This window comes from Salmo trutta, chromosome 12 (assembly GCF_901001165.1).
Source record: "Salmo trutta chromosome 12, fSalTru1.1, whole genome shotgun sequence".
Classification (NCBI taxonomy): domain Eukaryota; kingdom Metazoa; phylum Chordata; class Actinopteri; order Salmoniformes; family Salmonidae; genus Salmo; species Salmo trutta.
Genome location: NC_042968.1, coordinates 19,021,478 through 19,047,960, shown reverse-complemented (window position 1 = coordinate 19,047,960; position 26,483 = coordinate 19,021,478). Strand labels below are relative to the sequence as shown.

Below are 26,483 nucleotides of genomic sequence, written 5' to 3'. Positions count from 1 at the left end.
ACTATAATGATATATTTTAGGCAAGGGTCCCAGAACTACTATAACAATATATTTTAGGCAAGGGTCCCAGAACTACTATAACGATATATTTTAGGCAAGGGTCCCAGAACTACTATAATGATATATTTTAGGCAAGGGTCCCAGAACTACTATAACAATATATTTTAGGCAAGGGTCCCAGAACTACTATAACGATATATTTTAGGCAAGGGTCCCAGAACTACTATAACAATATATTTTAGGCAAGGGTCCCAGAACTACTATAACGATATATTTTAGGCAAGGGTCCCAGAACTACTATAATGATATATTTTAGGCAAGGGTCCCAGAACTACTATAACAATATATTTTAGGCAAGGGTCCCAAAACTACTATAACGATATATTTTAGGCAAGGGTCCCAGAACTACTATAACGATATATTTTAGGCAAGGGTCCCAGAACTACTATAACGATATATTTTAGGCAAGGGTCCCAGAACTACTATAACGATAGGGGAGGAGATTTGTTAATAATATGGGTGTAAGACTTACATTCATGTACACTGAGTGTACAAAACATGAAAAACACCTGCTCTTTCCATGACGTAGACTGACCGGGTGAATCCAGGTGAAAGCTATGATGTCACTTCAAATCCACTTCAATCAGTGTAAATGAAGGGGAGGAGACAAGTTAACGGATTTTAAAGGCTTGAGACAATTGAGACATGGATTGTGTATGTGTGCCATTCAGAGGGTGAATGAGCAAGACAAAATATTTAAGTGCCTTTGAAAGGGGTATGGTAGTCGGTGCCAGGCACACTGGTTTGTTGTAAGGGCTGTCGTCGGAAGAAGACCAAGGTGCAGCGGAGTTAGTGTTCATCTTGACATTTAATTTAAACAAAGAGAACACTATACAAGGAAAACCGACAGCCAAACAGTACTGACAGGAAACACACTGAACAGAAACAATTACCCACAAAACCCAAAGGAAAAACATGCTCCTTATGTGTGACTCCCAATCAGCAACAACGAGCTTCAGGTGTGCCTGATTGGGAGCCACACACGGCCCAAAACAAAGAAATACAAAAACATAGAAAAAGGAACATAGAATGCCCACCCAATGTAACACCCTGGCCTAACCAAAATAAAGAACAAAAACCCCTCTCTATGGCCAGGGCGTTACATTTGGGTAAAGAACTGCAACGCTGCAGGGTTTTTAACACTCAAAAGTTTCCCGTGTGTATCAAGAATGGTCAAGCACCCAAAGGACATCCAGCCAACTGGACAGCTGTGGTAAGCATTGGAGTCAACAACAATATGATGAACCATCTTCTCAGCAGCACATGAAGTCTCGGCATCTCTGTGTTACCGTGCCAACCCTAATCCGTGTCTGGCGGGCCAACACCCCTCGTGTCCCCCTGTGTCAAGTGTCATAAACTTTTGTTTCTCCTATGTAACATGTTTGTTGGTGCATCTTTTATGTGCTGCTGCTGAGCCAAATGAAGGCCAGCTGACATTATCTCTATTTTTCATCTCCCTCTGTGGTCCCATGTGGCTGTGTGTTCAGACAACAGTCAAATCATGATGGTCTTTACATCCACAGGTCTGGGTCAGTACAGAAGATGTAGGCATGCATCCTATACTTTACATGTGGAGCGTGATGTAGAGGTTGGTGTGCTAGTGATGCAGTGTGAGAATCAGTGTGTGTAAAGTTCCACCTTGGATTCCCACTCTGATGGGAGTCTTGGTCTCCATACCTGGGGGTAGAAATGTGAATTCCCCATGGGTTAAGTCATCCTCACAGAGACAATGCTGAGCTGTACCAGAGGGAGGGAGATAAAGAAAGAGACTGCTCTGACAAACTAGGTACTTGGTACAGATGTGAATGAAGTGTTTGCACATCTGAGGACAGTGAAGAGAGAAGAGTGTAGTAAGAGCACCCCCTATTCTTCATTCCTGTTTGATTTACAACTGTTCTGTTTTAGAACCAAATTGCCCTCCACTCTGCTATGGAAAGAGGACATTCTGTCATGGCATACCTTGAGTGGCATCAAAGCAAGGCATGAAAATAAAAAGCCAACCAGTGAATAGTTTTTCAACGGAAATTCAATGGAATTCAATGGAAATAAGTCCCAGACTTTGTGTTATCCTCGATGATTTTACTCATGCGCATGTATGGCTTTTTCAAGTTTTATGTGTGCTTGTTTTTTTAAATGGTCGAATTAATAAACTAAACTAAACTAAAGCCATAAACTGATATATCATACCAGCTATCATATCATATGAATGATATATTATAATACAACTATAGAGATAATTATTAATACTAATAAAGTTATACACAAATTACGTTTTTATCACTGTCAAAATAGAGCCAATTATAATATCGTAGGTGGAATTATGAGTTATATTTACATGTATCCGACTATAATGATATACAATCATGCAATAATCTGTATGATAGGCTAATGGTAATTATCGATGAGCTGTCTTGAAGAAACTCTGGCAACACTTTTGAATTGGAAAAGAAACAGAAAAGTTATACAAAACTCTATTACGCTTTTTGATTGCTCTGTTTCGTAGTGAATTACATACTTTGCGTTTTCCTTTCGACATCAGTCGTCAGAGCGCAGGATGCTTGCCAAGAACATAGCCTTCTTGAGGAGGGAGCTGTGGGAGTGACTAAAGAAAGAAGAGTTAAGATTTGTTTCCCTCCTCGCTCGTTCAGCGGGGTCTCTATATAAAGCCCTGAGATGCCGCTGTAAAGTTAGTCAAAAGTCACAAAGTTACTCTGCCCCCTAGGACCGCAGCCAACGAGTACAGCTCCACTTCAGCACCAATTTAGCAAACGGGAAATACTCAACCGGTGCTGAAGCTTTTGGATAATTGCCGTATAATTGCCAGTGATTGAGGTTAGTTTTCATTTACATTTAATCAGATTTATTCTGCAACATCTATTCACCATGTAATTCTATGCTTTTGGGTTCCACTGAGTTCAAACATTTTATAATGTTCAGAGTTGATAAGAATATGTGAATGTATTTAAAAAACAAATGTTTTCTTTCATCAATGCTGTTGTAAATGAATTAGCCTGTCATGAAACACTACACATTTCAATATTGTCTTGAACATTGTTATAACACATGCAAGTGCAGTGCTCCAGCCATCATCACTGTCCACATGTCTACTTCTGTGAAATAATGTCAATCCCAGCTGTCAATTCCTAGAGAGCAATTTAATGAAAACTGTGCATACAGTATGTAGCTTATATCAACAATATAGCTATTTTGAGTCAGGTTTACCTAGGAGCATGTGTTGTCAACTTGTCCAAGGGGAGTTGTGTTGATGTGTGGCACTCCTGGGTTTGACATTGGGGGCAGTATAGGACAGAAGAGCTACTGCAGAGCCACCAGGTGAGAGCCCACCAGGCTCCTGTATATGTAGGCAAGGTGGTGTGTGTGTGCGTGTGTGTGTGCGTGTGTGTACGTGTGTGTGTGTGCGTGCGTGCGTGCGTGCACTGTCTGTCACTCAGGTATAACATTCATGAGAATGATGAGAAAGGCCCAGAAATAAAGACTGGTGGAGGTTCGGTGTGAGAAGGTAGGCAGGGACACAAAGAGAGGGCCAGAGGAGGGGTGTGGTGGGATGGTTGGGCTGCCTCAGGCCAGCCGGCTGGCTCCCATCACTGGCTGGGCTGCTTGGCGCTGTGACAGTGTGTTGACACAGACCGGCCGTCAGACCTCAAGCTGCTGTTCCAGGCTGAGAGAGAGAGGAGGAATTGAAGGATGCAGGGAGCAGTGCTATGACTGCTCTCTCTCTCTTTCCTTCTCTTTCCCTCTCTGCCATGCCTTCTCCTGACGGCTGATTTAGTAGCCCTGCTGTTTGTCTTCTCCTGGCCAATGGGGTTGGGGCTGAGGCTGGTAGCCTGCCTTGTGCCCTGTGAGCCCTGTGTGCTGTGGCAAAGGAGGATGAGAACCACACACTACCTCATATTCATACTAAAATCTTCTGTTTTAGTAAAGAACTCTAAATCTGTCTCTTCCCCCCTCTCTCTTTATTTGGCTTTCTCTCCCTCTATTTTCATCTCTCTATCCATCATTCTCTCTCATTAACTAATAACCCTTTCTGCTGTAGTTCTTCCCTACTCCCTCTCTCCCTCTACTGTTTTAGATTGTGATTTTGCAGGTCAGCCAGAGGAGGATCAGAGAGAGGTCACAGAGATGATGGGCTTCTTGAACCTGACTGATTACTCTCTTTCCACCCAGATTATATGTCACTCTTGAATCCAGGGCCATAAAGGACAATTAATGGCTTTAATTAAATATCTGCAGTTATGTTTACTGATAGATCATAGTTCCAAAGGGGCTGAGTAAAAGTGAATTCCCTTAGTCACTGTGTTGAGCAATCGATAGAAGATTACAATTAGTCATTATTATGGATCTGAAAGGATATCCCCAGCTAATTGCTGTATAATGAAAGAGCTGAAAAGAGCTTTGAAAGGATTTGGTCAAGCTGAAGATGATCAGGTACAATGTGGAGATTAAACTGATGTGATATTGTCTGACTACTGAAAGCCTTGTAGAGAGAGTGTATCCTTTGATATGGAGTAATACCACTCATTTGGCTACATAGCTGATGCCTGCTGGACTGTTCATTTATCACGGTACTCCATTTTGTTTATTTTTTTTGTTGTTTATCTGTTGGTCCTAGCCCCGAACTCAGGCCCTGTGTGTAGTTAACCGACCCTCTCTGCCCATTCATCGGCATTTTACCTGTTGTTTTTGTCTTAGCTGATTAGCTGTTATTGTCTTACCCGTTGTTGTCTTAGCTAGCTCTCCCAATCAACACCTGTGATTGCTTTATTCCTCGCTTTATGTCTTTCTCAAATGTCAATATGCCTTGTATACTGTTGTTCGGGATAGTTATCATTGTTTTAGTTTACAGTGGAGCCCCTAGTCCCACTCTACAATCCTCAGATTCCTCCTTTGTCCCACCCACTACAGATGTGGTGACCTCACCCAGTATAACCAGCACGTCCAGAGTTGCAACCTCTCTTATCGTCACTCAGTGCCTGGGCTTACCTCCACTGTACCCGCACCCCACCACACCCCTCTCTGCACATTATGCCCTGAATCTATTCTACCACGCCCAGAAATCTGCTCCTTTTATTCTCTGTCCCCAACGTACTAGACGACCAGTTTTGATAGCCATTAGCCGTACTCTCATCCTACTCCTCCTCTGTTCCTCGGGTGATGTGGAGGTTAACCCAGGACCTACGTGTCCCCAGGCACTCTCATTTGTTGACTTCTGTAATCCAAAAAGCCTTGGTTTCATGCATGTTAACATCAGAAGATTTCCATACCCAACTACAACATTTTCCGTCAAGATAGAACTGCCAAAGGGGGAGGAGTTGCAATCTACTGCAGAGATAGCCTGCAAAGTTCTTCATACTTTCCAGGTCTATGCCCAAACAGTTCGAACTTCTAATTTTAAAAATTAATCTCTCCAGAAATAAGTCTCTCACTGTTGCCGCCTGTTATAGACCCCCCTCAGCTCCCAGCTGTGCCCTGGACACCATATGTGAATTGATTGCCCCTCATCTATCTTCAGAGTTCGTTCTGTTAGGTGACCTAAACTGGGATATGCTTAACACCCCGGCAGTCCTACAATCTAAGCTAGATGCCCTCAATCTCACACAAATCATCAAGGAACCCACCAGGTACAACCCTAAATCCATAAACATGGGCACCCTCATAGATATTATCCTGACCAACTTGCCCTCCAAATACACCTCTGCTGTTTTCAATCAGGATCTCAGCGATCACTGCCTCATTGCCTGCATCCACTATGGGTCCGCGGTCAAACGACCACCACTCATCCCTGTCAAACGCTCCCTAAAACACTTTTGCGAGCAGGCCTTTCTAATCGACCTGGCCCGGGTATCCTGGAAGGATATTGACCTCATCCCGTCAGTCAAGGATGCCTGGTCATTCTTTAAAAGTAATTTCCTCACCATCTTAAATAAGCATGCCCCTTTCAAAAAATGTAGAACTAAGAACAGATATTGCCCTTGGTTCACTCCCCCACCCCATGCAGCTACTTGCCCGAGCCTCCCCAGCTTCTCCTTCACCCAAATCCAGATAGCAGATGTTCTGAAAGAGCTGCAAAACCTGGACCCATACAAATCAGCTGGGCTAGACAATCTGGACTCTCTCTTTCTAAAACTATCCTCTGCCATTGTTGCAACCCCTATTACCAGTCTGTTCAACCTCTCTTTCGTATCGTCCGAGATCCCTAAAGATTGGAAAGCTGCCGCGGTCATCCCCCTCTTCAAAGGGGGTGACACTCTAGACCCAAACTGTTATAGACCTGTATCCATCCTGCCCTGCCTCTCTAAAGTCTTCGAAAGCCAAGTTAATAAACAGATCACTGACCATTTCGAATCCCACCGTACCTTCTACGCTGTGCAATCCGGTTTCCGAGCTGGTCACGGGTGCACCTCAGCCACGCTCAAGGTACTAAACAATATCATAACCGCCATCGATAAAAAACAGTACCGTGCAGCCGTCTTCATCGACCTGGCCAAGGCTTTCGACTCTGTCAATCACCGTATTCTTATTGGCATACTCAATAGCCTTGGTTTCTCAAACTACTGCCTCGCCTGATTCACCAACTACTTTGCAGACAGAGTTCAGTGTGTCAAATCGGAGGGCCTGTTGTCCGGACCTCTGGCAGTCTCTATGGGGGTACCACAGGGTTCAGTTCTCGGGCCGACTCTTTTCTCTGTATATATCAATGATGTCGCTCTTGCTGCGGGTGATTCCCTGATCCACCTCTACGTAGACGACACCATTCTTTATACATCTGGCCCTCCTTTAGACACTGTGTTAAGTAACCTCCAAACGAGCTTCAATGCCATACAACACTCCTTCCGTGGCCTCCAACTGCTCTTAAACGCTAGTAAAACCAAATGCATGCTTTTCAACCGTTCGCTGCCCGCACCCGCCCACCCGACTAGCATCACTACCCTGGACGGTTCCGACTTAGAATATGTGGACAACTACAAATACCTAGGTGTCTGGCTAGACTGTAAACTCTCCTTCCAGACTCATATTAAACATCTCCAATCCAAAATCAAATCTAGAATCGGCTTTCTATTTCGCAACAAACTTCTTCACTCACGCCGCCAAACTTACCCTAGTAAAACTGACTATCCTACCAATCCTCGACTTTGGCGATGTCATCTACAAAATAGCTTCCAATACTCTACTCAGCAAACTGGATGCAGTCTATCACAGTGCCATCCGTTTTGTTACCAAAGCCCCTTATACCACCCACCATTGCGACCTGTATGCTCTAGTCGGCTGGCCCTCGCTACATATTCGTTGCCAGACCCACTGGCTCCAGGTCATCCATAAGAATATGCTAGGTAAAGCTTTGCCTTATCTCAGCTCACTGGTCACGATAACAACACCCACCCGTAGCACGTGCTCCAGCAGGTATATCTCACTGGTCATCCCCAAAGCCAACACCTCTTTTGGCCGCCTTTCCTTCCAGTTCTCTGCTCCCAGTGACTGGAACAAATTGCAAAAATTGCTGAAGCTGGAGACTTATATTTCCCTCACTAACTTTAAACATCAGTTATCTGAGCAGCTAACCGATCACTGCAGCTGTACATAGCCCATCTGTAAATAGCCCACCCGATCTACCTACCTCATCCCCATATTGTTTTTATTTACTTTTCTGCTCTTTTGCACACCAGTATCTCTACTTGCACATCATCTGCTCATTTATCACTCCAGTGTTAATCTGCTAATTTGTAATTACTTCTCTACTATGGCCTATTTATTGCCTACCTCCTCACGCCATTTGCACACACTATACATAGACTTTTTTCCCCTATTGTGTTATTGACTGTATGCTTGTTTATTCCATGTGTAACTCTGTGTTTGTTTGTGTCGCACTGCTTTGCTTTATCTTGGCCAGGTCGCAGTTGTAAATGAGAACTTGTTCTCAACTAGCTTACCTGGTTAAATAAAGGTAAAATAAAAACATGTAATTGCCTCACCTGTGAATACTACAGTACTGTGGATAATTGTTTCAATATCTCTCTGGACTCCACCTTGTTCTAGTGGTAATAGTTATGCAATTTGTTCTCAATGTGGTGAGATCTGCTGGGATATCATTTCCGAACTGATGTATTGCAACCATTGAAAATGCCTCAATTAAAATGGTTCAATAGCTTTAGTACAGCTTCCTATGGCAAAAACCAGGGTTCTCTGGTGTTAGCTCAGTCGTCTGTCTGGCCATGTGCTTTGCTCTGTAGTCTGTTTTGTTGGCTGGCCGGCTCACAGTGTGTTTTCTCCCCACAGCATCGTATCTGCTGTGCTCAGGACCAGAGCTCACACAAGGCTGCCCACTGTGGTCTGCCCAGCCTGCCCAGAGCCCTAGACACAGACGCCCAGAGACCCGTCCCAGAGACCGGAGATGACTGCTGCCATGCCCTGCTGGCCCTCCGCCCTCACCCTCACCCTAAACCTCCTGGTCCTCTCTGCCAGGGAAGGAGCTGCCCTCTTCCTGCCCGACTCCAATGAGCTGCAGCAACTACTGAGCCGGTACCAGGATGACCAGAACAGCACCGATAACACAGCGGGTAGTAGGACCCGACGGGCCATCCAGTGGACAGACCGCGGGGAGATTCTACAACTGCACAACAAACTGAGGGGACAAGTCTACCCCACCGCATCCAACATGGAGTACATGGTGAGAAATGCAATCTTGAAATGTACACTACCGTTCAATTGTTTGGGGTGACTTAGAAATGTCCTTGTTTTTGAAAGAAATGCAATATTTTGGTTCATTAAAATAACATCAATTTGATCAGAAATACAGTGTAGACATTGTTAATGTTGTAAATGACTATTGTAGCTGGAAATGGCTGATTTTTAATGGAATATCTACATACAGTGGCCCATTATCAATTACCATCACTCCTGTGTTCCAATGGCACGTTGTGTTAGCTAATCCAAGTTTATAATTTTAAAACGCTAATTGATCATTAGAAAACCCTTTTGCAATTATGTTAGCACAGCTGAAAACTGTTGTGCTGATTAAAGAAGCAACAAAACTGGCCTTCTTTAGATTGTTGAGTATCTGGAGCATCAGCATTTGTGGGTTCGATTACAGGCTAAAAATGGTGAGTTGCAAAGAAAAAGCCATATCGCAGACTGGCCAATAAAAAGAAAAGATTAGGATGGGTAATAAAATACAGACACTGGACAGAGGAACTCTTCCTAGAAGGCCAGCATCCCGGAGTCGCCTCTCCACTGTTGACGTTGAGACTGGTGTTTTGCGGGTACTATTTAATGAAGCTGCCAGTTGAGGACTTGTGAGGCGTCTGTTTCTCAAACTAGACACTCTAATGTACTTGTCCTCTTGCTCAGTTGTGCACCGAGGCCTCCCACTCGTCTTTCTATTCTGATTAGAGCCAGTTTGCGCTGTTCTGTGAAGGGAGTAGTACACAGCGTTGTCCGAGATCTTCAGTTTCTTGGCAATTTCTCGCATGGAATAGCCTTCATTTCTCAGAAGAAGAATAGACTGATGAGTTTCAGAAGAAAGTTATTTGTTTCTGGCCATTTTGAGCCTGTAATCGAATCCACAAATGCTGATGCTCCAGATACTCAACTAGTCTAAAGCAGGCCAGTTGTATTGCTTCTTTAATCAGTTTTCAGCTGTGCTAATATATTTGCAAAAGGGTTTTCTGGGCCTCTGTACACCTATGTAGATATTCCATTAAAAATCAGTTGTTTCCACCTACAATAGTCATTTACAACATTAACAATGTCTACACTGTATTTCTGATCAATTTGAGGTTATTTTAATCAACAAAAAATTTGCTTTTTATAAAAAAAAAGACATTTCTAAGTGACCCCAAACTTTTGAACGGTAGTGTATGTACTGTAACTTTGGCTATCATCACCCTGACAGATACACTGTCAATGCACTGTAAAGAGGCTCACTATTCACACACTACTGTAGAGCAACTGTCACGCCCTGACCTTAGAGAGCCTTTTTTATTCTCTATTTGGTTAGGTCAGGGTGTGACTTGGGTGGGCATATCTATGTTTCTATTTCTTTGTTGGCCTAGTATGGTTCCCAATCACAGGCAGCTGGTTATCGTTGTCTCTGATTGGGGATCATACTTAGGCAGCCGTTTTCCCACCTGTGTTTGTGGGTTTTCTGTGAGTGTTTGTGTGCACCACAGTTGCGGCACATTTGATTTCTGTTTACCTGTTTGTTTGTGTAAGGTTTCACTTCGATTAAAGGATGCGAATTGCATGCACGCTGCGCCTTGGCTCATTTATGACAGGGAGTTTGAAGACAGTGATCGTGACAGCAACAACCTCTATTACATGTGGAATACATGGTGAAAGTGGCGGGTTGGAGGTTGTTTCACTAGCTGGAGGCACAGAAAGCTGATGAATAGCAGGTGCGTGGCAGGTAGCCTAGCGGTTCAAGCAGTGGGCCAGAAAGCGAAAGGTTGCTAGCTCAAATCCCTGAGCCGACAAGGTGAAAAATCCCTAATTTCCCCAGGGTTGCGGTTGGGGTAGGCAAAAAACACATTTCCAGTTCACACATGTGAAATAGGACAAATATAAGCACCCACCAATGTATTATTATTAGATAGTACAGAGAGATGGAGGTCAGCATCAGTCTCTGCTGCTCAGGAAATACCAAGGTGTTTATGAGACAGCGATATAATGTAGGTGAGTGTTTATAGGCTCCAAATTCAATGGGAGTGTTTTGGTTTTACTACTGTTAGGTTCTGAACAAACAGAATAGAAACTCATGGACATCTAGAAAAAGCTCAAAGCAAGTTTATTCACCCACTGGGTCATACAGCTGCAAAGACAAAGATAGGATTACACAAGAACAAATATTTATACCTTCCTACTAGGCACCTTCAACTCCTTGCACGTCTAGACAGCCAATACATGTATTATTTTATTTCACCTTTATTTAACCAGGTAGGCCAGTTAAGAACAAGTTCTCATTTACAACTGCGACCTGGCCAAGATAAAGCAAAGCAGTGTGACACAAACTACAGAGTTACACACGGAATAAACAAGCGTACATCAATAACACAATAGAGAGAAAGAAAAACAAGTCTATATACAGTGTGTGCAAATGGCGTGAGGAGGTAAGTTAATAAATAGGCCATAGTAGTGAAGTAATTACAATTTAGCAACATCTCTGTTGCTAGTCAGGAACTTAATTGGTTCCTCTCACTGGTGTAGTCATGGCCCTGCCTGGTGCTAGAACCTTCATGGGTGTGGAAGTGCAGTGTATGTGTGTGTAATAGGACTGTTTCTTCTCACTTCATCTGATCTGACCTCGGGCCGACTTCCTCGCTCCTCCCTAATCCGCAACTGTCATACCTTAACAGTGACTGAAACCAGACTGTTTGCCCTTTGCTTCCCTCCTTAGGCGCCATGATATTTAACAATACCATGTTTTGACAGAATGTAAACCTTCTGCATTCCCCTTGTCTCACTCAGTAACTTTCCCTACACCTAGGTTCTATCCACCCTACATTGACCCCAACATATACATTCATTATACATGTAAAGTGATCAATAAGTTCTAGTATGGTAACATGAATAAGTATATTTCAAGCTAGAACCCAACACCACAACAATCTTCTCTCCTGGAAAAGATGAGCTCATGGTAGTCAACTGCTGGCAGCCTGGAGAGGAGCTGGCTTACTGGGAGGATAATTACACCGACTCTACACTACCTGCTGGGAGTCAGACACTGCAGAGAGGGATGAATGAGGACAGGGTAAGCCAGAGAGAACGAGGGAGGCCAGAGTGGCCAGTGGAGGAGAAACAGAGTGCTACATGGAGGGATGGATAGAGTGGGAAGGGGACTATGGAGAAGAGAGAGCACTGAATGTTATTGAGAGGGATAGTGTTTATGGAATGTGGTGACTGGGTAAGAGGGTGTGCTGAGGTTAAGGTTAATATAGTATAGATGGACAGACTCAGGGGAGGGGGGTTGTGGTTGATGTAGTATAGATGTAGTACTGACAGGGTGGTGTCTTTTGACTGTGATGTGGTCTGGCAAGAGAGGAAGGGCAATGAAGTCTCCCTCTGCCCTGCTCTTCTGTTCTCTGCCAGGCCTGGTTATGAGGACTGGACTGGGGGTATAGCCGAGCTGGCATAGTCATGGGCATGCATATGTATGTGTGTGTATTTGTATGCGTGGTGGTGGTGACCACCAATGGCCTGGAAATGTACTGAGGAGAGTGAGGCGCCACACTGTACCAGTCCTCTCCTCCCCCTCCTCCCCCATATCCTAGTGGTGAGAATGGTGGTGCATCCCCTCTTTCCACTCTCTTTTCCACGGGTAGAGAGAGAAACCCGCTCAGGAAATATGCCTAATTCAGCTGTGATTGCTGGGGATTTGTAGTGGAGCGGGGCCAGGCGCTGCTCCACTCACATTTCCTGGGCTAAAGCTAATGTTTTACTTGTATCCAGATCAATTTCAGCTGCCTGGGAAGGAAGAGGGAGAGCAGAGGCCTACAAAGGTAGCTAGTGGTTAGGTAGGTAGCTATGAGGAGACAGGAGGAGCATTTATTATATGGAGGGGATCTACCTGGTGGCCTGATATTAAAGCAGCTGGGCTAAGTCTAGCTGTGGTGATGGTCATAGATAAAAGTAGTTTTGATGGGTCTGTCTCACTGTTCACTGATCATATGTTGGAGTGTGTCACAGTGTGGACCCCTTTGCTGTCATTAATGTTACTGAAATGTGTGAGTTTTAGTGTTACAACTTTGTTCTAACAGTGTTATTTGTGTTTTTCCAGGTCTGGGATGATGAGCTGGAGAGGTCAGCCACTCACTGGGCAGAGGCATGCCAGTGGGAACATGGACCTAATGACCTGCTCATGTCCATCGGTCAGAACCTCGCTGTTCACTGGGGCAGGTAAGACAATATGACACACACTCGCATGCATACACACATGTACACTTCTCACACACACACACACACACACACACACACACACACACACACACACACACACACACACACACACACACACACACACACACACACACACACTTTGTCCATGTGAGTCTGTAGTGTGGCTGTTGTGTGTGGATGTACACTGAGTGAACAAAACATTATGTTGAACACCTGTTCTTTCCATGACATAGACTGACCAGGTGAATCCAGGTGAAAACTATGATCCCTTATTCATGTCACTTGTTAAACACTTCAATCAGTGTCGATGAAGGGGAAGAGACAAGTTAAAGAAGGATTTTTAAGCCTTGAGACAATTAAGACATAGATTGTGTATGTGTGCCATTCAGAGGGTGAATGAGCAAGACTAAATATTTAAGTGCCTTAGAACAGGGTATGGTAGTAGGAGCCAGGCGCACCTGTTTGTGTCAAGAACTGCATCACTGCTGTTTTTTTCATGCTCAACAGTTTCTCGTGTGTATCAAGAATGGTCCACCACCAAAAGAACATCCAGCCGACTTTTGGATGCATACAGGAGTGTAGCTCCCGCTGATCCCAGTCCAAGCTCTTCTCTGTCCTGGCACCCTAATGGTGGAGCCAGCTTCCCCCTGAAGCTAGGACAGCAGAGTCCCTGACCATCTTCCGAAAACATCTGAAACCCTACCTCTTCAAACAGTATATATATATATATTTAAACAATTTTTTTATTGAGGAACACAAAGAAAGTACAAATAAAGTAAAAGAACCACAAAAAAGATCTGGCAGTTACAGTGCACATCATACATTCATCAGATTAGTTACATTGACATCATCTTTCAATTAGACAATTTTGAAGTACGAAACCCATTTTCCCCACTATTCCTGACCTCTCTCCTGTTGAGTTCTTAAAGCAAAGGTCATACGCTCCATATGGTGTATTTCTTTAATAATATCTATCCATTGTGTCACGGTGGGAGGGTCTTTTTGCAGCCATTTCCCAGTGATAGCCTTTTTACTGGCTGCCAGTAGGAACTTCAAGATGTACTTTTCTCTGTGTAAGTTATCAGGTATTTCACCCAAGTACAAAGAAATTCATGTTTGTTCTATGTCAAATCCCATTATTTTCCAATGTTAGATCTTATTTCTCCCCAGTAAGTTTTGATTGCGGGGCAGGACCAAAAGATATGAGAGTGATCCTCCCTTGATAGCCCGCATGCTCTCCAACAAGGGTCTAGGGAGCCAGTCTGTTTTGATTTAAGTTTAGGTGTTATGAAGAAACGTATAAACTTCTTCCAACAGAATTCCCCCTCATGACCTTGAGTTGGTGGAGCTTTGTTGAGACTCAAATATGTTCAACCATGTTTCATCAGTTATTTCAACGTTAAGTTCCTCCTCCCATTTCTGTTTAATATAGTTTGTTGATTTTTTTCTTTGAGGATTGAATACCCAAGTAAATGGAAATAGGTGCTTGAGGGTCAATCACTTTTATCTCCCTTAAGAAATAGTGTCGAACTTGTAGGTATCTGTAAAAATATTTTTTATCCAAGCCATGTTTTTTACTAAGGTCCTGGAAGTTCTCTAGGTCCCCATACCTTATAATTGTACTGAATGATGTGATGCCTTTCTGCGTCCACTGTTTAAATCTGCTGTCCTGAATTGCAGGGATGAAGCAGGGGTCGTATGCGGGCCAACTCAGCAGTTTGACCTCTGTCTAAATGATTTTGCTTAACTGCCTTAAACCATGTCTTAAGAGAGAAATTAATCCACTGATTTTGTCTACTGTATATTTCTATGACCATGTCCTTATTTCCTAAAACTGACTGTATGGGTATCTCTGTCAGAGTAGTCTCCATGTCTTTCCATTTGGGTTCGTATACTGAATTGCACCAACACACCAGAGGTCTTAATTGGGCTGACACATAATAATCTTTTAGGCTCTTCAAACAGTATCTTAAATAATCCTCCTCCTCACCTTGACCCCCCCCAAATAAAAATGTGACACTCCCCCACACACTCTCCACCCCCCTTCTAGCTCTGACTCTACTGATAACTATGTTGTTGAAGAAGAATATACTTTCTGTCCCTGTGATATGTGGTTGTCCCACCTAACTATCTGAAAATGGATGCATTAACTGTATGTTGCTCTGGAGAAGAGCGTCTGCTAAATGACTAAAATGAAAATATTTAAAACATGGGCCAACATCCTTGTGAAATGTTTTCGACACTTGGTAGAATTCATGCCCTGACAAATTGAGACTGTTCTGAGAGTAAAGGGGGGGTGCAATGAAGGTGTTCATAATGTTTTGTACACTCAGTATATATATTTGTGCTGTGTGTTTGTTAGTGTGTTCAGAGCATTGCAGCCTGACAGTGGGGTTCTTTGTGTATGACAGTGGAGGGCTCCCTCAGCAGGTGCCATTCCAGGAATCTGCTCGCTCGCGCTCTCACAGCCCCCCTCCCCCTCTCCCTTTCTCTCTCTTCTGATGCCAACATCGGCCAGGGCTGTTTTTCTCCCTCTCCGCTGCCAGTTTGTAGTCTCAGCACTTTTCAGTACCGTAAAAAGAGATGTTTACAATAAAGGGCCATAATTGATTCGACAGGCTGTGGAGCCATGTTTAGTTTTTGACATGGCTCAAGTTCCCCAGTGTTGGAGGGAAACAGACTGTGAGTGTGTCTGCTGGGTCAGAACCGGACTAATCAGTGGAGGCCAGAGGGGAGCCTGAGGGGAGGTTGGTGCAGTGCGTCTCAAGCCCAGCCAAAGCACCTGGCAGCCCCCTCAGATATTCCTCATTTGGCCCTGACAGCTGGAGGTCCTCCTGTATGAGCTCTCTGTGCTGCTGAGGCTGATGCTGCTCCCTCTGTGTCTGCAGGTACCGCTCCCCAGCTTACCACGTCCAGGCCTGGTATGATGAGGTGAAGGACTACACCTACCCCTACCAACATGAGTGCAATCCCTGGTGTCCCGACCGCTGCTCAGGGCCCATGTGCACCCACTACACCCAGGTGAGTCTTGGCTGGGGGAGAAAGGGGGTGGGGGTTCTGAATTTGGACCTTTGAGTTCATGAGTACTTCCCTCAACAGTTCCTCCATGAACAGCATACCACATTTGGATCTAATTCCATATGAAATTGTATTTTTACAGGTTTCCTTTGAACTAATATAGATGATCTGTGTATGAGCCTGTGCAGTGTTCAAGGTCATATGTTTCCTGTCTACCATCAGCTACCAATGGACAGCACGTGACTTTTAAAAGTGATGCTGCTGCAGGTATTCAGGTCCTGTGTAAAAACAACATGATGCCTGCAGCCTCTTCAATGGGTGTCCATTAACTAAGAACAGGGGGAGTGCCTTAAACAGTGTGGTTACCATAGGACCACATGGGGGCACAGTAGTGTAGTGACAGGGGAAGTTATTTGCCGCCTCAAGACCATTAAACCATCACAGCAGAAAGGGTGAAACAAAGGGGAAGAAAGACGGATAAACAGAGAGGGGAAGAGAGGGACAAGAGGGGGATGAAGAGGGAGAATTGGCTTCCTCTCCTCAAAGACTTTACTTTGTAGCTGGGATGGGTTTGTGAAAACAGCCTGACCCATCCTCCTGCATCTGCATACTTCACATGGGAAACCAGGTCACTAGCATCTGGAAACACTTCCCAGACACACCAATCATCTCTGTGTTTGACCTGGATTCCTTTGAAGATGCAATGCAGAAATGTGGGGAACAATGCCAAGTCTGAACACCCTCTCCTTGTTTCTGCCTTTTATTTTCTAGGAATACTAGCGTAGCGTAGCATAGTTGGGGTCCAATCCCTACCATAACACTGCAAAGCTAGGTTATGCTAGCCCCTCCGGGTCAGTATCCTCACAGTCTCTCTCTGGGATGACACAGAGCTTCACCACAGGCTCCATCCCTCATCATCACATCTCTGTGTATGCTGTAGTGGTGTAGCAGTGCGGTGTCTATGCTGAGTCATTGTCTCTAAGTCAATACTGCCTGTGGCCTCTCACTGGCCCAGGAAAGGGAAACACATTCCTGAAAAAGAGAGGGGGGAGGAGTGAGAGTAAGAGAGAGAAGAATTAGGGGTACAGGGGGAAAGAGTGGTATTGGAGTCACGTAACAAGCTCTCAGTAGTAGGACTGCCCTGGTGTCAAATCCATAGGTGCTGCCTGTAGCTTTACATTTAAGTAGTAAAAAAAACGAACTGTATTACTATTTTTCACTTTTGTATTTGGCATTTGATTCTTGATTGATACTGTTATTGTACTGCATTGTTGAGGAGAGTTAGCAAGCAAGCATTTCACTGTAACGTGTGCACGTGACCAATACACTTTGATTTGATTTAACAACCTCTCCATATTGACAGAGGAAGTGGGTCTGTCCAGAGTTGTCTTTGTTCGGTCTGAGCCACTGCCAGTATCATTTATTTACATTATTAAACTGGATCATGAGAATGATCACAGAATGTCGCAGGAAACAAACTGTGGTCACATTCGACGTCTATCTCCCTCTGACTGGGGCCTAATGAAAGAGCAGCCTCTTCTAAGGGCCCCTGTGGCCCCATCAATCTGCCTCCAACACCCCAGCATGGGAGCCACTTCCTGTGGCAGGAATGAGGGATCTATGAGGGGCGAGAGAGATGAGTGAGGAAAAAGAAAGAGAGAGGTCTACAGTGACATGGTGCTTCCTACCGATGTGTCTGTGAGGCTTTTCTCCGACCTCCATAGCCACCCATGACAGGCCCTTTCAAAGGCTGCAGAGCTGCAGTGCTCCAAATCAAATAGTTTTAGCTAGTACAGTTGTCTGCACCTTTATGTGGAGTTGAGGAACTGTATCGGTGGAGATGGATGTGTGGTCATAGAAAGAACAACGAGTCAGCAATGCGAATATCCTTTTATAATAACAATGTTAATGGAAGTGTTGTCTTATCTGCAGCTGGTCTGGGCCACCACTAGTCGTGTGGGGTGTGCAGTGCACGTGTGTCCCAGGATGAACGTGTGGGGGGAGATCTGGGAGAACGCTGTTTACCTCGTCTGTAACTACTCCCCCAAGTAAGACCAACTCACTAACGTTACTCTCATTTCCCCACTCATTCACACATCACGTCTCCAGTGTTCTGTTTTACATACTTCTTACCACCACATGGGGTGTTTACCTAATACCAAACGCTTTTGAGGGCACATGTCAGGGTATGAATTTGTCTGTCTAATGTTACAGTTAAAGCATCTGTCTAAGAAGTATTTCATGACACATTGAGGCCATGCTGAAATTCCAGCAGAAGTTCAAATACAAAAATAATAAAGGAAGGGGAAAGAGAAACAGGTCCAAAACAAACTGTTCCAGACAGACCTCATCTCATTTCCAGGGGGTGAGCAGGAGTGTTTTCATTATCCAGCTGGACTCAGGGATTTATGAGTGTGTGATAATGTGCAAAGAACACGTGAATAATTACAAGGCCATGTGCCGTGATGGCTGAGTGCTGATTAGTTTCCAGCCAGTCATCCTAACCACTGTTCTCCTTCCTCCTCCCCAGGGGAAACTGGATCGGAGAGGCCCCTTACCAACATGGGCGCCCATGCTCCCAGTGCCCTCCTAGCTACGGAGGAAGCTGCAGGGACAACCTCTGCTTCAAGGGAGACTCTCAGCGTTCTGAGACTGAGGACATGAACGAGGTGGAGAAAGCTCAGATTCCCATGTCACCCCGCACCACCGCCAAGCCTGTCCCCAGACCCAAACCCAAGCCTGCTGCTCCCAAGAGGCCCTCCACTCCCAAGGCTCCCACCAGCACTTTCTTGGGTGAGTTCGACTAGTGGGAATCGTGGTTGGGGGGCTTTCAGAGTTGACTGTTTGAATGTATTGTTTGGGAAGGAATGCCACTGAGATCCCTTATTGACCAGTAATTGATTTGTCTCCCACAGCTCAAAACATCAAGTGTGAGACCAAAATGCGTGACAAGTGCAAGGGAGCAACCTGCAACAGATTCAACTGCCCTGCTAACTGCCAGAACAAGAAAGGGAAAGTGTGGGGGACGCTCTTCTATGATGTGGTGAGTCTCACACTGAAGTCCAACATTTCACACTATACATTTTGTATGCCTGAATGTGTTTCTAAGGATTCTTTTTCTATTTTTCTAGCAATCAAGTATCTGTCGTGCTGCTATGCACTATGGCATCATCAATAACAATGGTGGTCTGGTGGACACTACAAGGAAAGACAAGTTGCCATTCTTTGTCAAGGCAACAAAGAACGGCATTGAGTCATTCAGGTAGATATTTCTGGCAGTCTTTATTTTCTGTTGTCATTCTGCCTGCTATGCTCATTCATGTTTTGTGAAATTAATGATTTCCTGAAATGTAATGGTCTTCTAATGCCTGGCTTTGATCTCATCACAGTAAATACAAAGCCGGCAATGCATTTGTGGTGTCCAAAGTGGAAAGTAAGTCAAACTTTTTCCAGAATAAGTGGAGCATGCACACCCTTGTTTTTAGTTTCTTCACCTGATGACTTTTGCAGCTGTTGATGGCGTATGTCTCCTCTCTGTGCCACAGGACAATCAGTGGACTGCTATGCAACAGTGGCTGAGATCTGCCCCTTCAAGAAGCCCTACTCCAACTGCCCAAGGTGCCTAGCTCCTCTCCCCCCACCATGTTTCACACGCACAACAAGAAGTGATGACTTGTGAATTAAGGGCTTTGCTTTGTAAGCAAAATCTAATTAGAGTCAGATTCCTGCTCTGGGCCAAATGCTTTAAACCTCCATTACAAAACCACTGGAATCTCCTAAACATGCAGACTCTGCTAGAAGGAAGCGTCAGTCTTTCCTCTGTTCTACAGAAGTTCTACGGAAAATGTGTCAGGGTTATTCTTAACATGACATACATTACATTTAGCTAAATGGCAAATTCTTGCATAAATCCTGCATTTCTCATTGTTGCAAAATAAACCATGGGTCTGCCCATTCAATTGTATTTGTCAATAATAATGCATTCTCAATGTGTGTCTCCCTCAGAGTGTTCTGTCCGGCCAACTGCAAGAACGAGCCATCCTACTGGGCTCCGGTGGTTGGGAACAGCTTCTACACAGATGTAAGTGCTGGACCTAGTCACTGGGTATACCAGAATGGCCTCACCACGCCTGTCCTATCCTCCTGACCATGCTGAAAGGCTGAGAGGTCATATTGACAGAGGACAAAAAGTTAATTCCCACTGGGCCTCCCAGACAGATACACCTCAGTGTGTCTGCTCCCCAGAGAACTGTATCTGACTGGAACACTGACCTGATTTATGTTGGACTGCTGCTCCCCAGAGAACTGTATCTGACTGGAACACTGACCTGATTTATGTTGGACTGCTGTTCCCCAGAGAACTGTATCTGACTGGAACACTGACCTGATTTATGTTGGACTGCTGCTCCCCAGAGAACTGTATCTGACTGGAACACTGACCTGATTTATGTTGGACTGCTGCTCCCCAGAGAACTGTATCTGACTGGAACACTGACCTGATTTATGTTGGACTGCTGCTCCCCAGAGAACTGTATCTGACTGGAACACTGACCTGATTTATGTTGGACTGCTGTTCCCCAGAGAACTGTATCTGACTGGAACACTGACCTGATTTATGTTGGACTGCTGTTCCCCAGAGAACTGTATCTGACTGGAACACTGACCTGATTTATGTTGGACTGCTGCTCCCAAGAGAACTGTATCTGACTGGAACACTGACCTGATTTATGTTGGACTGCTGCTCCCCAGAGAACTGTATCTGACTGGAACACTGACCTGATTTATGTTGGACTGCTGCTCCCCAGAGAACTGTATCTGACTGGAACACTGACCTGATTTATGTTGGACTGCTGCTCCCCAGAGAACTGTATCAGACTGGAACACTGACCTGATTTATGTTGGACTGCAGATGAGTGCGGTCTAGCCCCGTTGAGCACTTAAGAGACTGTGGCCTGAGGCGACCACGAGCAACTTCTGAATAGCAGTGTGAACACCGTCGGAATGGGAGCACTGGTGATGCAGGCCTGGTAATGGTCGCCAGTAATGTCTCTCCCAGTGCTGGGTTAGACCACACACAGCTGCTCAGCCCTGACTGGCGGATTAACTGACTCATAACTGGCCCAGAGATTGCATGCCTGAGGCCTGAGGTCTGAGTCATGGGACTGTGTCAGGAGAGGGCTTTAGGACCAGTCTCAGAGAGGGAGGAGCAGTGGGACTCACTATCACCTCAGTTCCTGTCAGATCACCTCTTTCACTTCCTAATGACTTGAGGGCAAATCTCAAATGATACACTATACTCCATACAGAGCGCTACCTTTGACCAGAAACACATACAGCTCTAGTGACAAGGAATGCACTATATAGATAATAATATGCCATTGGAGACACGCCATATGTCATTCTAACATCACCTCTGGCCTAAGTTGCAAGTTGCATGTGTAAGCTAATGTGAGACTGCAGTGGATGAAAGGAGTGAAACAAATAATGATGCTCCCCTGGGAACCATTTTGGAACTACATTGACCCAATTACATGAAGTTGATTTTTTAAGTGTTGTTGCCTCGAATGAACTTGTTGACTCTTGTTTTTCCCCAACATTATTTCTCTTAGATGTAGTCCAACTGGACACATCAGTTTCCCAGAGATCTCAAACATGGCCTAATGACTGTATTTTGTCAGGGCAGAGCCTGATTCTAACACTTAAACACTCACAGGGCCAACACACAGCATAACACAGCAGAAGGAGAAGAACAGGCCTATATTGACATGACAGAAGTCCCTAGACACCAGTCCGGTTCACCAGACACCAGGGAATGTGGCCTGTGTTGGGCTAGACTAGTGTGATGGAGTAAGATGAATGAGCTTCCAGGTTAGTGATAAGGACCCAGGGTCTGACACGCTGGAACCAGACTCAGTGCTTTGGACTGGGGGACAGGAGGCACCATGCCCTGCCTCAGAACCATGTGTGGAGTGTACAGCTCTCTGCTGCTGTCTGTAATCTGTAATCCAGAGTGGGGCAGCAGTTTACATCCTGATAATGATGTGCCTGGCTTCAGCCTTGCTATTGTCATGCATGTGTACATGTACAGGATTTGTACATATTGAATGCTCTGGAAACGAATACATTGACTGTATTTGGTGAGGCTCTGTGCACTGTATGTGCCTGCACTGTACCTAATACAAGAATTATTACTGATATAGTGAAATGGAATAATAAGCCATGATTGCTGTATCTGATATCATGAGAGGTATAATGAACCCTCTCTTCTGATTCCCCCCTCCCTCAGCGCTCCAGTATCTGCCGAGCAGCCATCCATGCCGGGGTGATCCAAGCCGGCGGGGGCTACGTGGACGTCCTGGCTCTGGATAAGAAGAAAAGTTACGTTGGCGTCCTGAAGAACGGCATCCAGTCAGAGAGGTGGGTGCCTGCTCTACCCTCCTCTTCCCCTGTAAAATACCCTTCCCTGCCCTCTCCCTTCCCTCGCACACCCCTCCCCTGTCAGGCAGAGGTCTAGGGCTCAAGCATGGAAGCCATTGGCACCAAGTCCATGTTTGGCACACAGGGGTGCAAGAGTAATGGTGTGGTTTGGTGTGCGGACGGCCCACACATGAACTCTTTGCTTACTTTACCCGGATATTCAATGGAGTGTGTAAAGTGCTACATGGCCAAAATCAGCTGAGCTAGAGTACAGTGAAATCTAATGCTGAAATCAAGGGCCCCCTCACTGGGAGCCTCACCTTAACCTTAGTGTGAGTGAGGACATGGGCTGTCAGTGACAGTGAACAGTATGGTATTACAACCATTTCCATCAACAGTCAGCCCCTGGTGTGATAGAGACTGATCCTGAGGTTGAGTGATGACCCAGCTGTTAGGAAGTGGGGTGTACATGTAGCTGGTTGGGTGGACGGTTCTTTAATAAGGAGGAAATAATCACAGCCTGTTCATTTACCCGGGGATTACCTGACTCAGTGCTTCCCTATGCAGGTAATTGCAGCCAATCTGCTGCCAATGGGACGGGCATCATCCTGACATTACTGAGATTGGCAGGCCTTCAAGGCCTCTCCACTACTGAATGAATAACAATGCCATCAGGCCCAGCACAGTTGTGGTTGTTGGAAATATCAGTCAGTCACTATAACAGCATGGTTAACAATGAGCCAGTGTTTGAGTCATGTTTCCAGATACGACCACTGTGATTACGCTACTCTTACTGTAGGATGTCAGGAGCAACAGGCTGCCTTGAATTGGAGCCAAAAATACATTTGGTCCACAAAACAACTGACTGACTTGAGAGCAATATGGTTTATATTATTTTAGTTTTTCTAAGATTTATGTCACTTTATCTTAGTAATGAGTTGAAAGGACACTGGTTAACTGTTTGAGTTCATGAATGAATGCTCAATGTAACCATCTCTCTCACTTCTCTTTTGCAGTAAGAGCAATTCAGAGGGTGGCTCGTTCCGTGTTTTTGCTGTGAGGGAGTGAGTCTCCTCCATCTCAGGGCCTCCCTTATTGGTTCAGGGACTAACAGGGTCCCCAATCTGCTCTTACTGCAATCTGGGGGCAGGAAGTGCCCATAGGTTTGATGCCATGGCAACTCATCACATCTGTCTCTGTCCCCACTCTGGGAGGAAGCAGAACTTTCCATTGGACCAACAGACACTTCTCCCTCTTAGCTAATAAACAGTATCTGACTGCTCAAAGTTGGTGGCTAACATCACAAAGAACCCTTCTGTCTTCTCCTACCTTTCTCACCTTTAAACTTCATATTATTTTTGTAAGATACACAAGCAATAAATGCAAAATGATGTATAACATCAAATACCAATAGAGCAGCTGGTGCTGGATCTCTGCGTCTTGACATGTAGTTAGGTTTCAAATCAAATATGTCATATTTGTTTATATTTTATGTTCTTAATACAAAGTGAATCATTGGTCTCCATACACAGGAATGTATATTGATCACTGTATTTAATCATTCTGTACAGATTTCATTAATTACTTTTTTTCTTCTTAAATGGGTGTATATTGACAGTTTTAAATGTGTTCATAATGTATTTTGTAGCTTGTCTCTGCTTTCCTAACACATTAATGCTTTCATCGTGGTCTTTACCTTTGGCGGATAGGCCATGGTGCTTGAGTTAGGAGAGGATCTGTGTTTGGCTGGACGAGCTCACAGTGGACAGACAGGCAGACAGGTTGCGTAGGAAGGGAAGGGGAATGAGGAGGGGAAGGCATACCTCCAAGGAAAAGAAACCTTTCCTGAATACAGCTTGTACTTGTTCCAGTGTCAATAATGTTCAGACGATCTGGTAAAGGTACAAAAACATTGTAGCAATATTCTGTCCACTGTGAGCTCAAGAAGGCAATGGGAGCTTGTGTGGGCAGGGCTTTCAAAATGGTGGCATACCTGGCTTCATCTGAGGATATTCACAGATGAACAATGTTCTTGTTTGAAAAATGATTATGTATTTATAATAGCTCACTGCTTTATTCCCCATTTTCCTCTCTTGGTGCCATATGTTTTGATTGAATAAGAGATATACTCTACGATAGGTTGAATTTGTCCCCACTTAAGACAGTTGAATGTTGTAGGTTTTGTAGAAAGAGGGTCTTATACAGTCCAGTGTAAGCAAGGTGTGCCAGGTGTTCCTATCAGCAGGCTTAGCTTCAGTTAGGATTCATGACTAGGTAATGATTTGTAAAATACACAAGAGGATGCAGAACATGGATCTGGTTAAACCACTCATACCCAGGGATGTAAGAAATAGTTAATTATCCAGAAGGAAGGCACACAGAGGCAGAGGCAGAGGCAAGATTCTGTTGGGGAATATCCTCTTAACTGCTGAGGCTTTGTCGTGAGAGGGGAGTAAATCTATGTAAATTGATACTGGAGTTTTTGGGTCTCCTAAAGAATGACATTAGGTATCCTCTATTTATCCCTAGGCTAGACTGGATAACAGTGCAGCCATTCTCTCTTTGTTTTAGTTTTAATCTTTCTACTTTTTCTTTTAGGCTACCTCAGTCTTGTCGCTGCGCTAGGTTTATAGTACATTGGAAATCTTAAGGGAAATGTTAATGGTTTGTACAGCTTTGGAAATGGAGTGTAAATACTTTGATTTGTATTTTCTGAACTGTTCTCTATGCTGTAAAGGTATCTTTCTAAATATATGTGGTGTGTTATTTTGTTTGTTTGTCTAGTTTGTATGGTGTTTATAGGCATTGGATGTGTTTTTGTATTTTTTTTTGCACAATTTGAAAATAATTAAAGTTTGAAATAGTTAGAATTTCAGTTTCTTTAAGTTTCTTTTGTACACTGGATATAGTAGGATACAATACGTACATTTTCCTAGGTAGTAGGAACATGTTCCTATAGCAATTTAGCATAAATACTTATTTCTCAACAATCCAAATACACCAACACAGCTTGAGCCAGGTCACATGACTGGAGCAGTCAGGTGACATGACAGGCATGCTGACTAATGATGGGCATTCCTGCTCTTTTCAGTGAGCAGGCTTGGCTCAGCTCACCAAAAAGAGCCAGCTCTTTTGGATCCCAAACGGCGCTTAAAAAAAATAAATGTTTTGTATTTTTTCAAGTCAAACAGTTTGCGATAGTTTGAATATGATTGGTGTTAAAACAATTGTAATTAAATTATTAAATGAAATCATACTCTACCTTAACCACAATGTATTTAAAAATGCATGCGTTTCTTATGAAAAAAAATGATATTAAACATTTGCATTTAAAGTATAACTTTTCAATGTATATGAACAAAGTGCATATAAATCTAACCATTCAAAACGAATACAATCTGAACAGCATAATATAATATTGCACCATATCAAAGAAGGATAAATAACAATTTGCAAAACTGCAGCATCCCACAAATTGAAATAAATGTAAAAAAGAAGGATGCTATTACACGTGCATTTAAAGTAGAACTTTGTTAAAACCTGTTGGGGCTAGGGGGCAGTATTGAGAATTTTGAAAAAAATATGTGCCCATTTTTAACTGCCTCCTACACCAACTCAGAAGCTAGGATATGCATATTATTAACATATTTGGATAGAAAACACTGAATTTTCTAAAACTGTTTGAATGGTGTCTGTAAGTATAACAAAACTCATATGGCAGGCAAAAACCTGAGAAAAATACAAGCAGCAAATGAGAATTTTGTGGCTGTACTATTTTCGTGTCATTGCTAATAGATCACACAGTGACAAAGGATTAATTTTGCACTTCCTACGGCTTCCACTAGATGCCAACGATCTTTATAAAGTTGTTTGAAGCGTCTATGATGAACAGAGACCGGATGACAAAGAAGGGAAGTTGACGTCCCTGGGATGTCGTCACTTCATTATTGTGCGCACATGCGCGTTCATGTGAGGCGAGACATTTTTCAAAACGTTTTTCAAGACACAGGAGAGGTCGGGTTGAAATATTACTGATGTTTCACGTTAAAAATGGCCCTAAAGATTGATGCTAAACAACGTTT

General features: G+C 44.1%; 1 protein-coding gene across 1 annotated transcript; it reads left to right on the top strand.

Annotated features, from left to right (window-relative positions):
• Positions 1–2,704: 2,704 nt before the first annotated feature.
• Positions 2,705–25,271, top strand: crispld2 (cysteine-rich secretory protein LCCL domain containing 2). Its single transcript, XM_029767435.1, has 13 exons — positions 2,705–2,892; positions 8,353–8,743; positions 12,848–12,966; positions 15,855–15,987; positions 17,917–18,032; positions 18,515–18,777; positions 18,900–19,027; positions 19,116–19,246; positions 19,374–19,417; positions 19,530–19,602; positions 19,990–20,065; positions 22,271–22,401; positions 23,418–25,271. Exons 2-13 carry the CDS (start codon positions 8,468–8,470, stop codon positions 23,467–23,469), a joined length of 1,542 nt encoding a protein of 513 aa, XP_029623295.1. The 5' UTR covers positions 2,705–2,892; positions 8,353–8,467; the 3' UTR covers positions 23,470–25,271.
• The last annotated feature ends 1,212 nt before the right edge of the window (positions 25,272–26,483 follow it).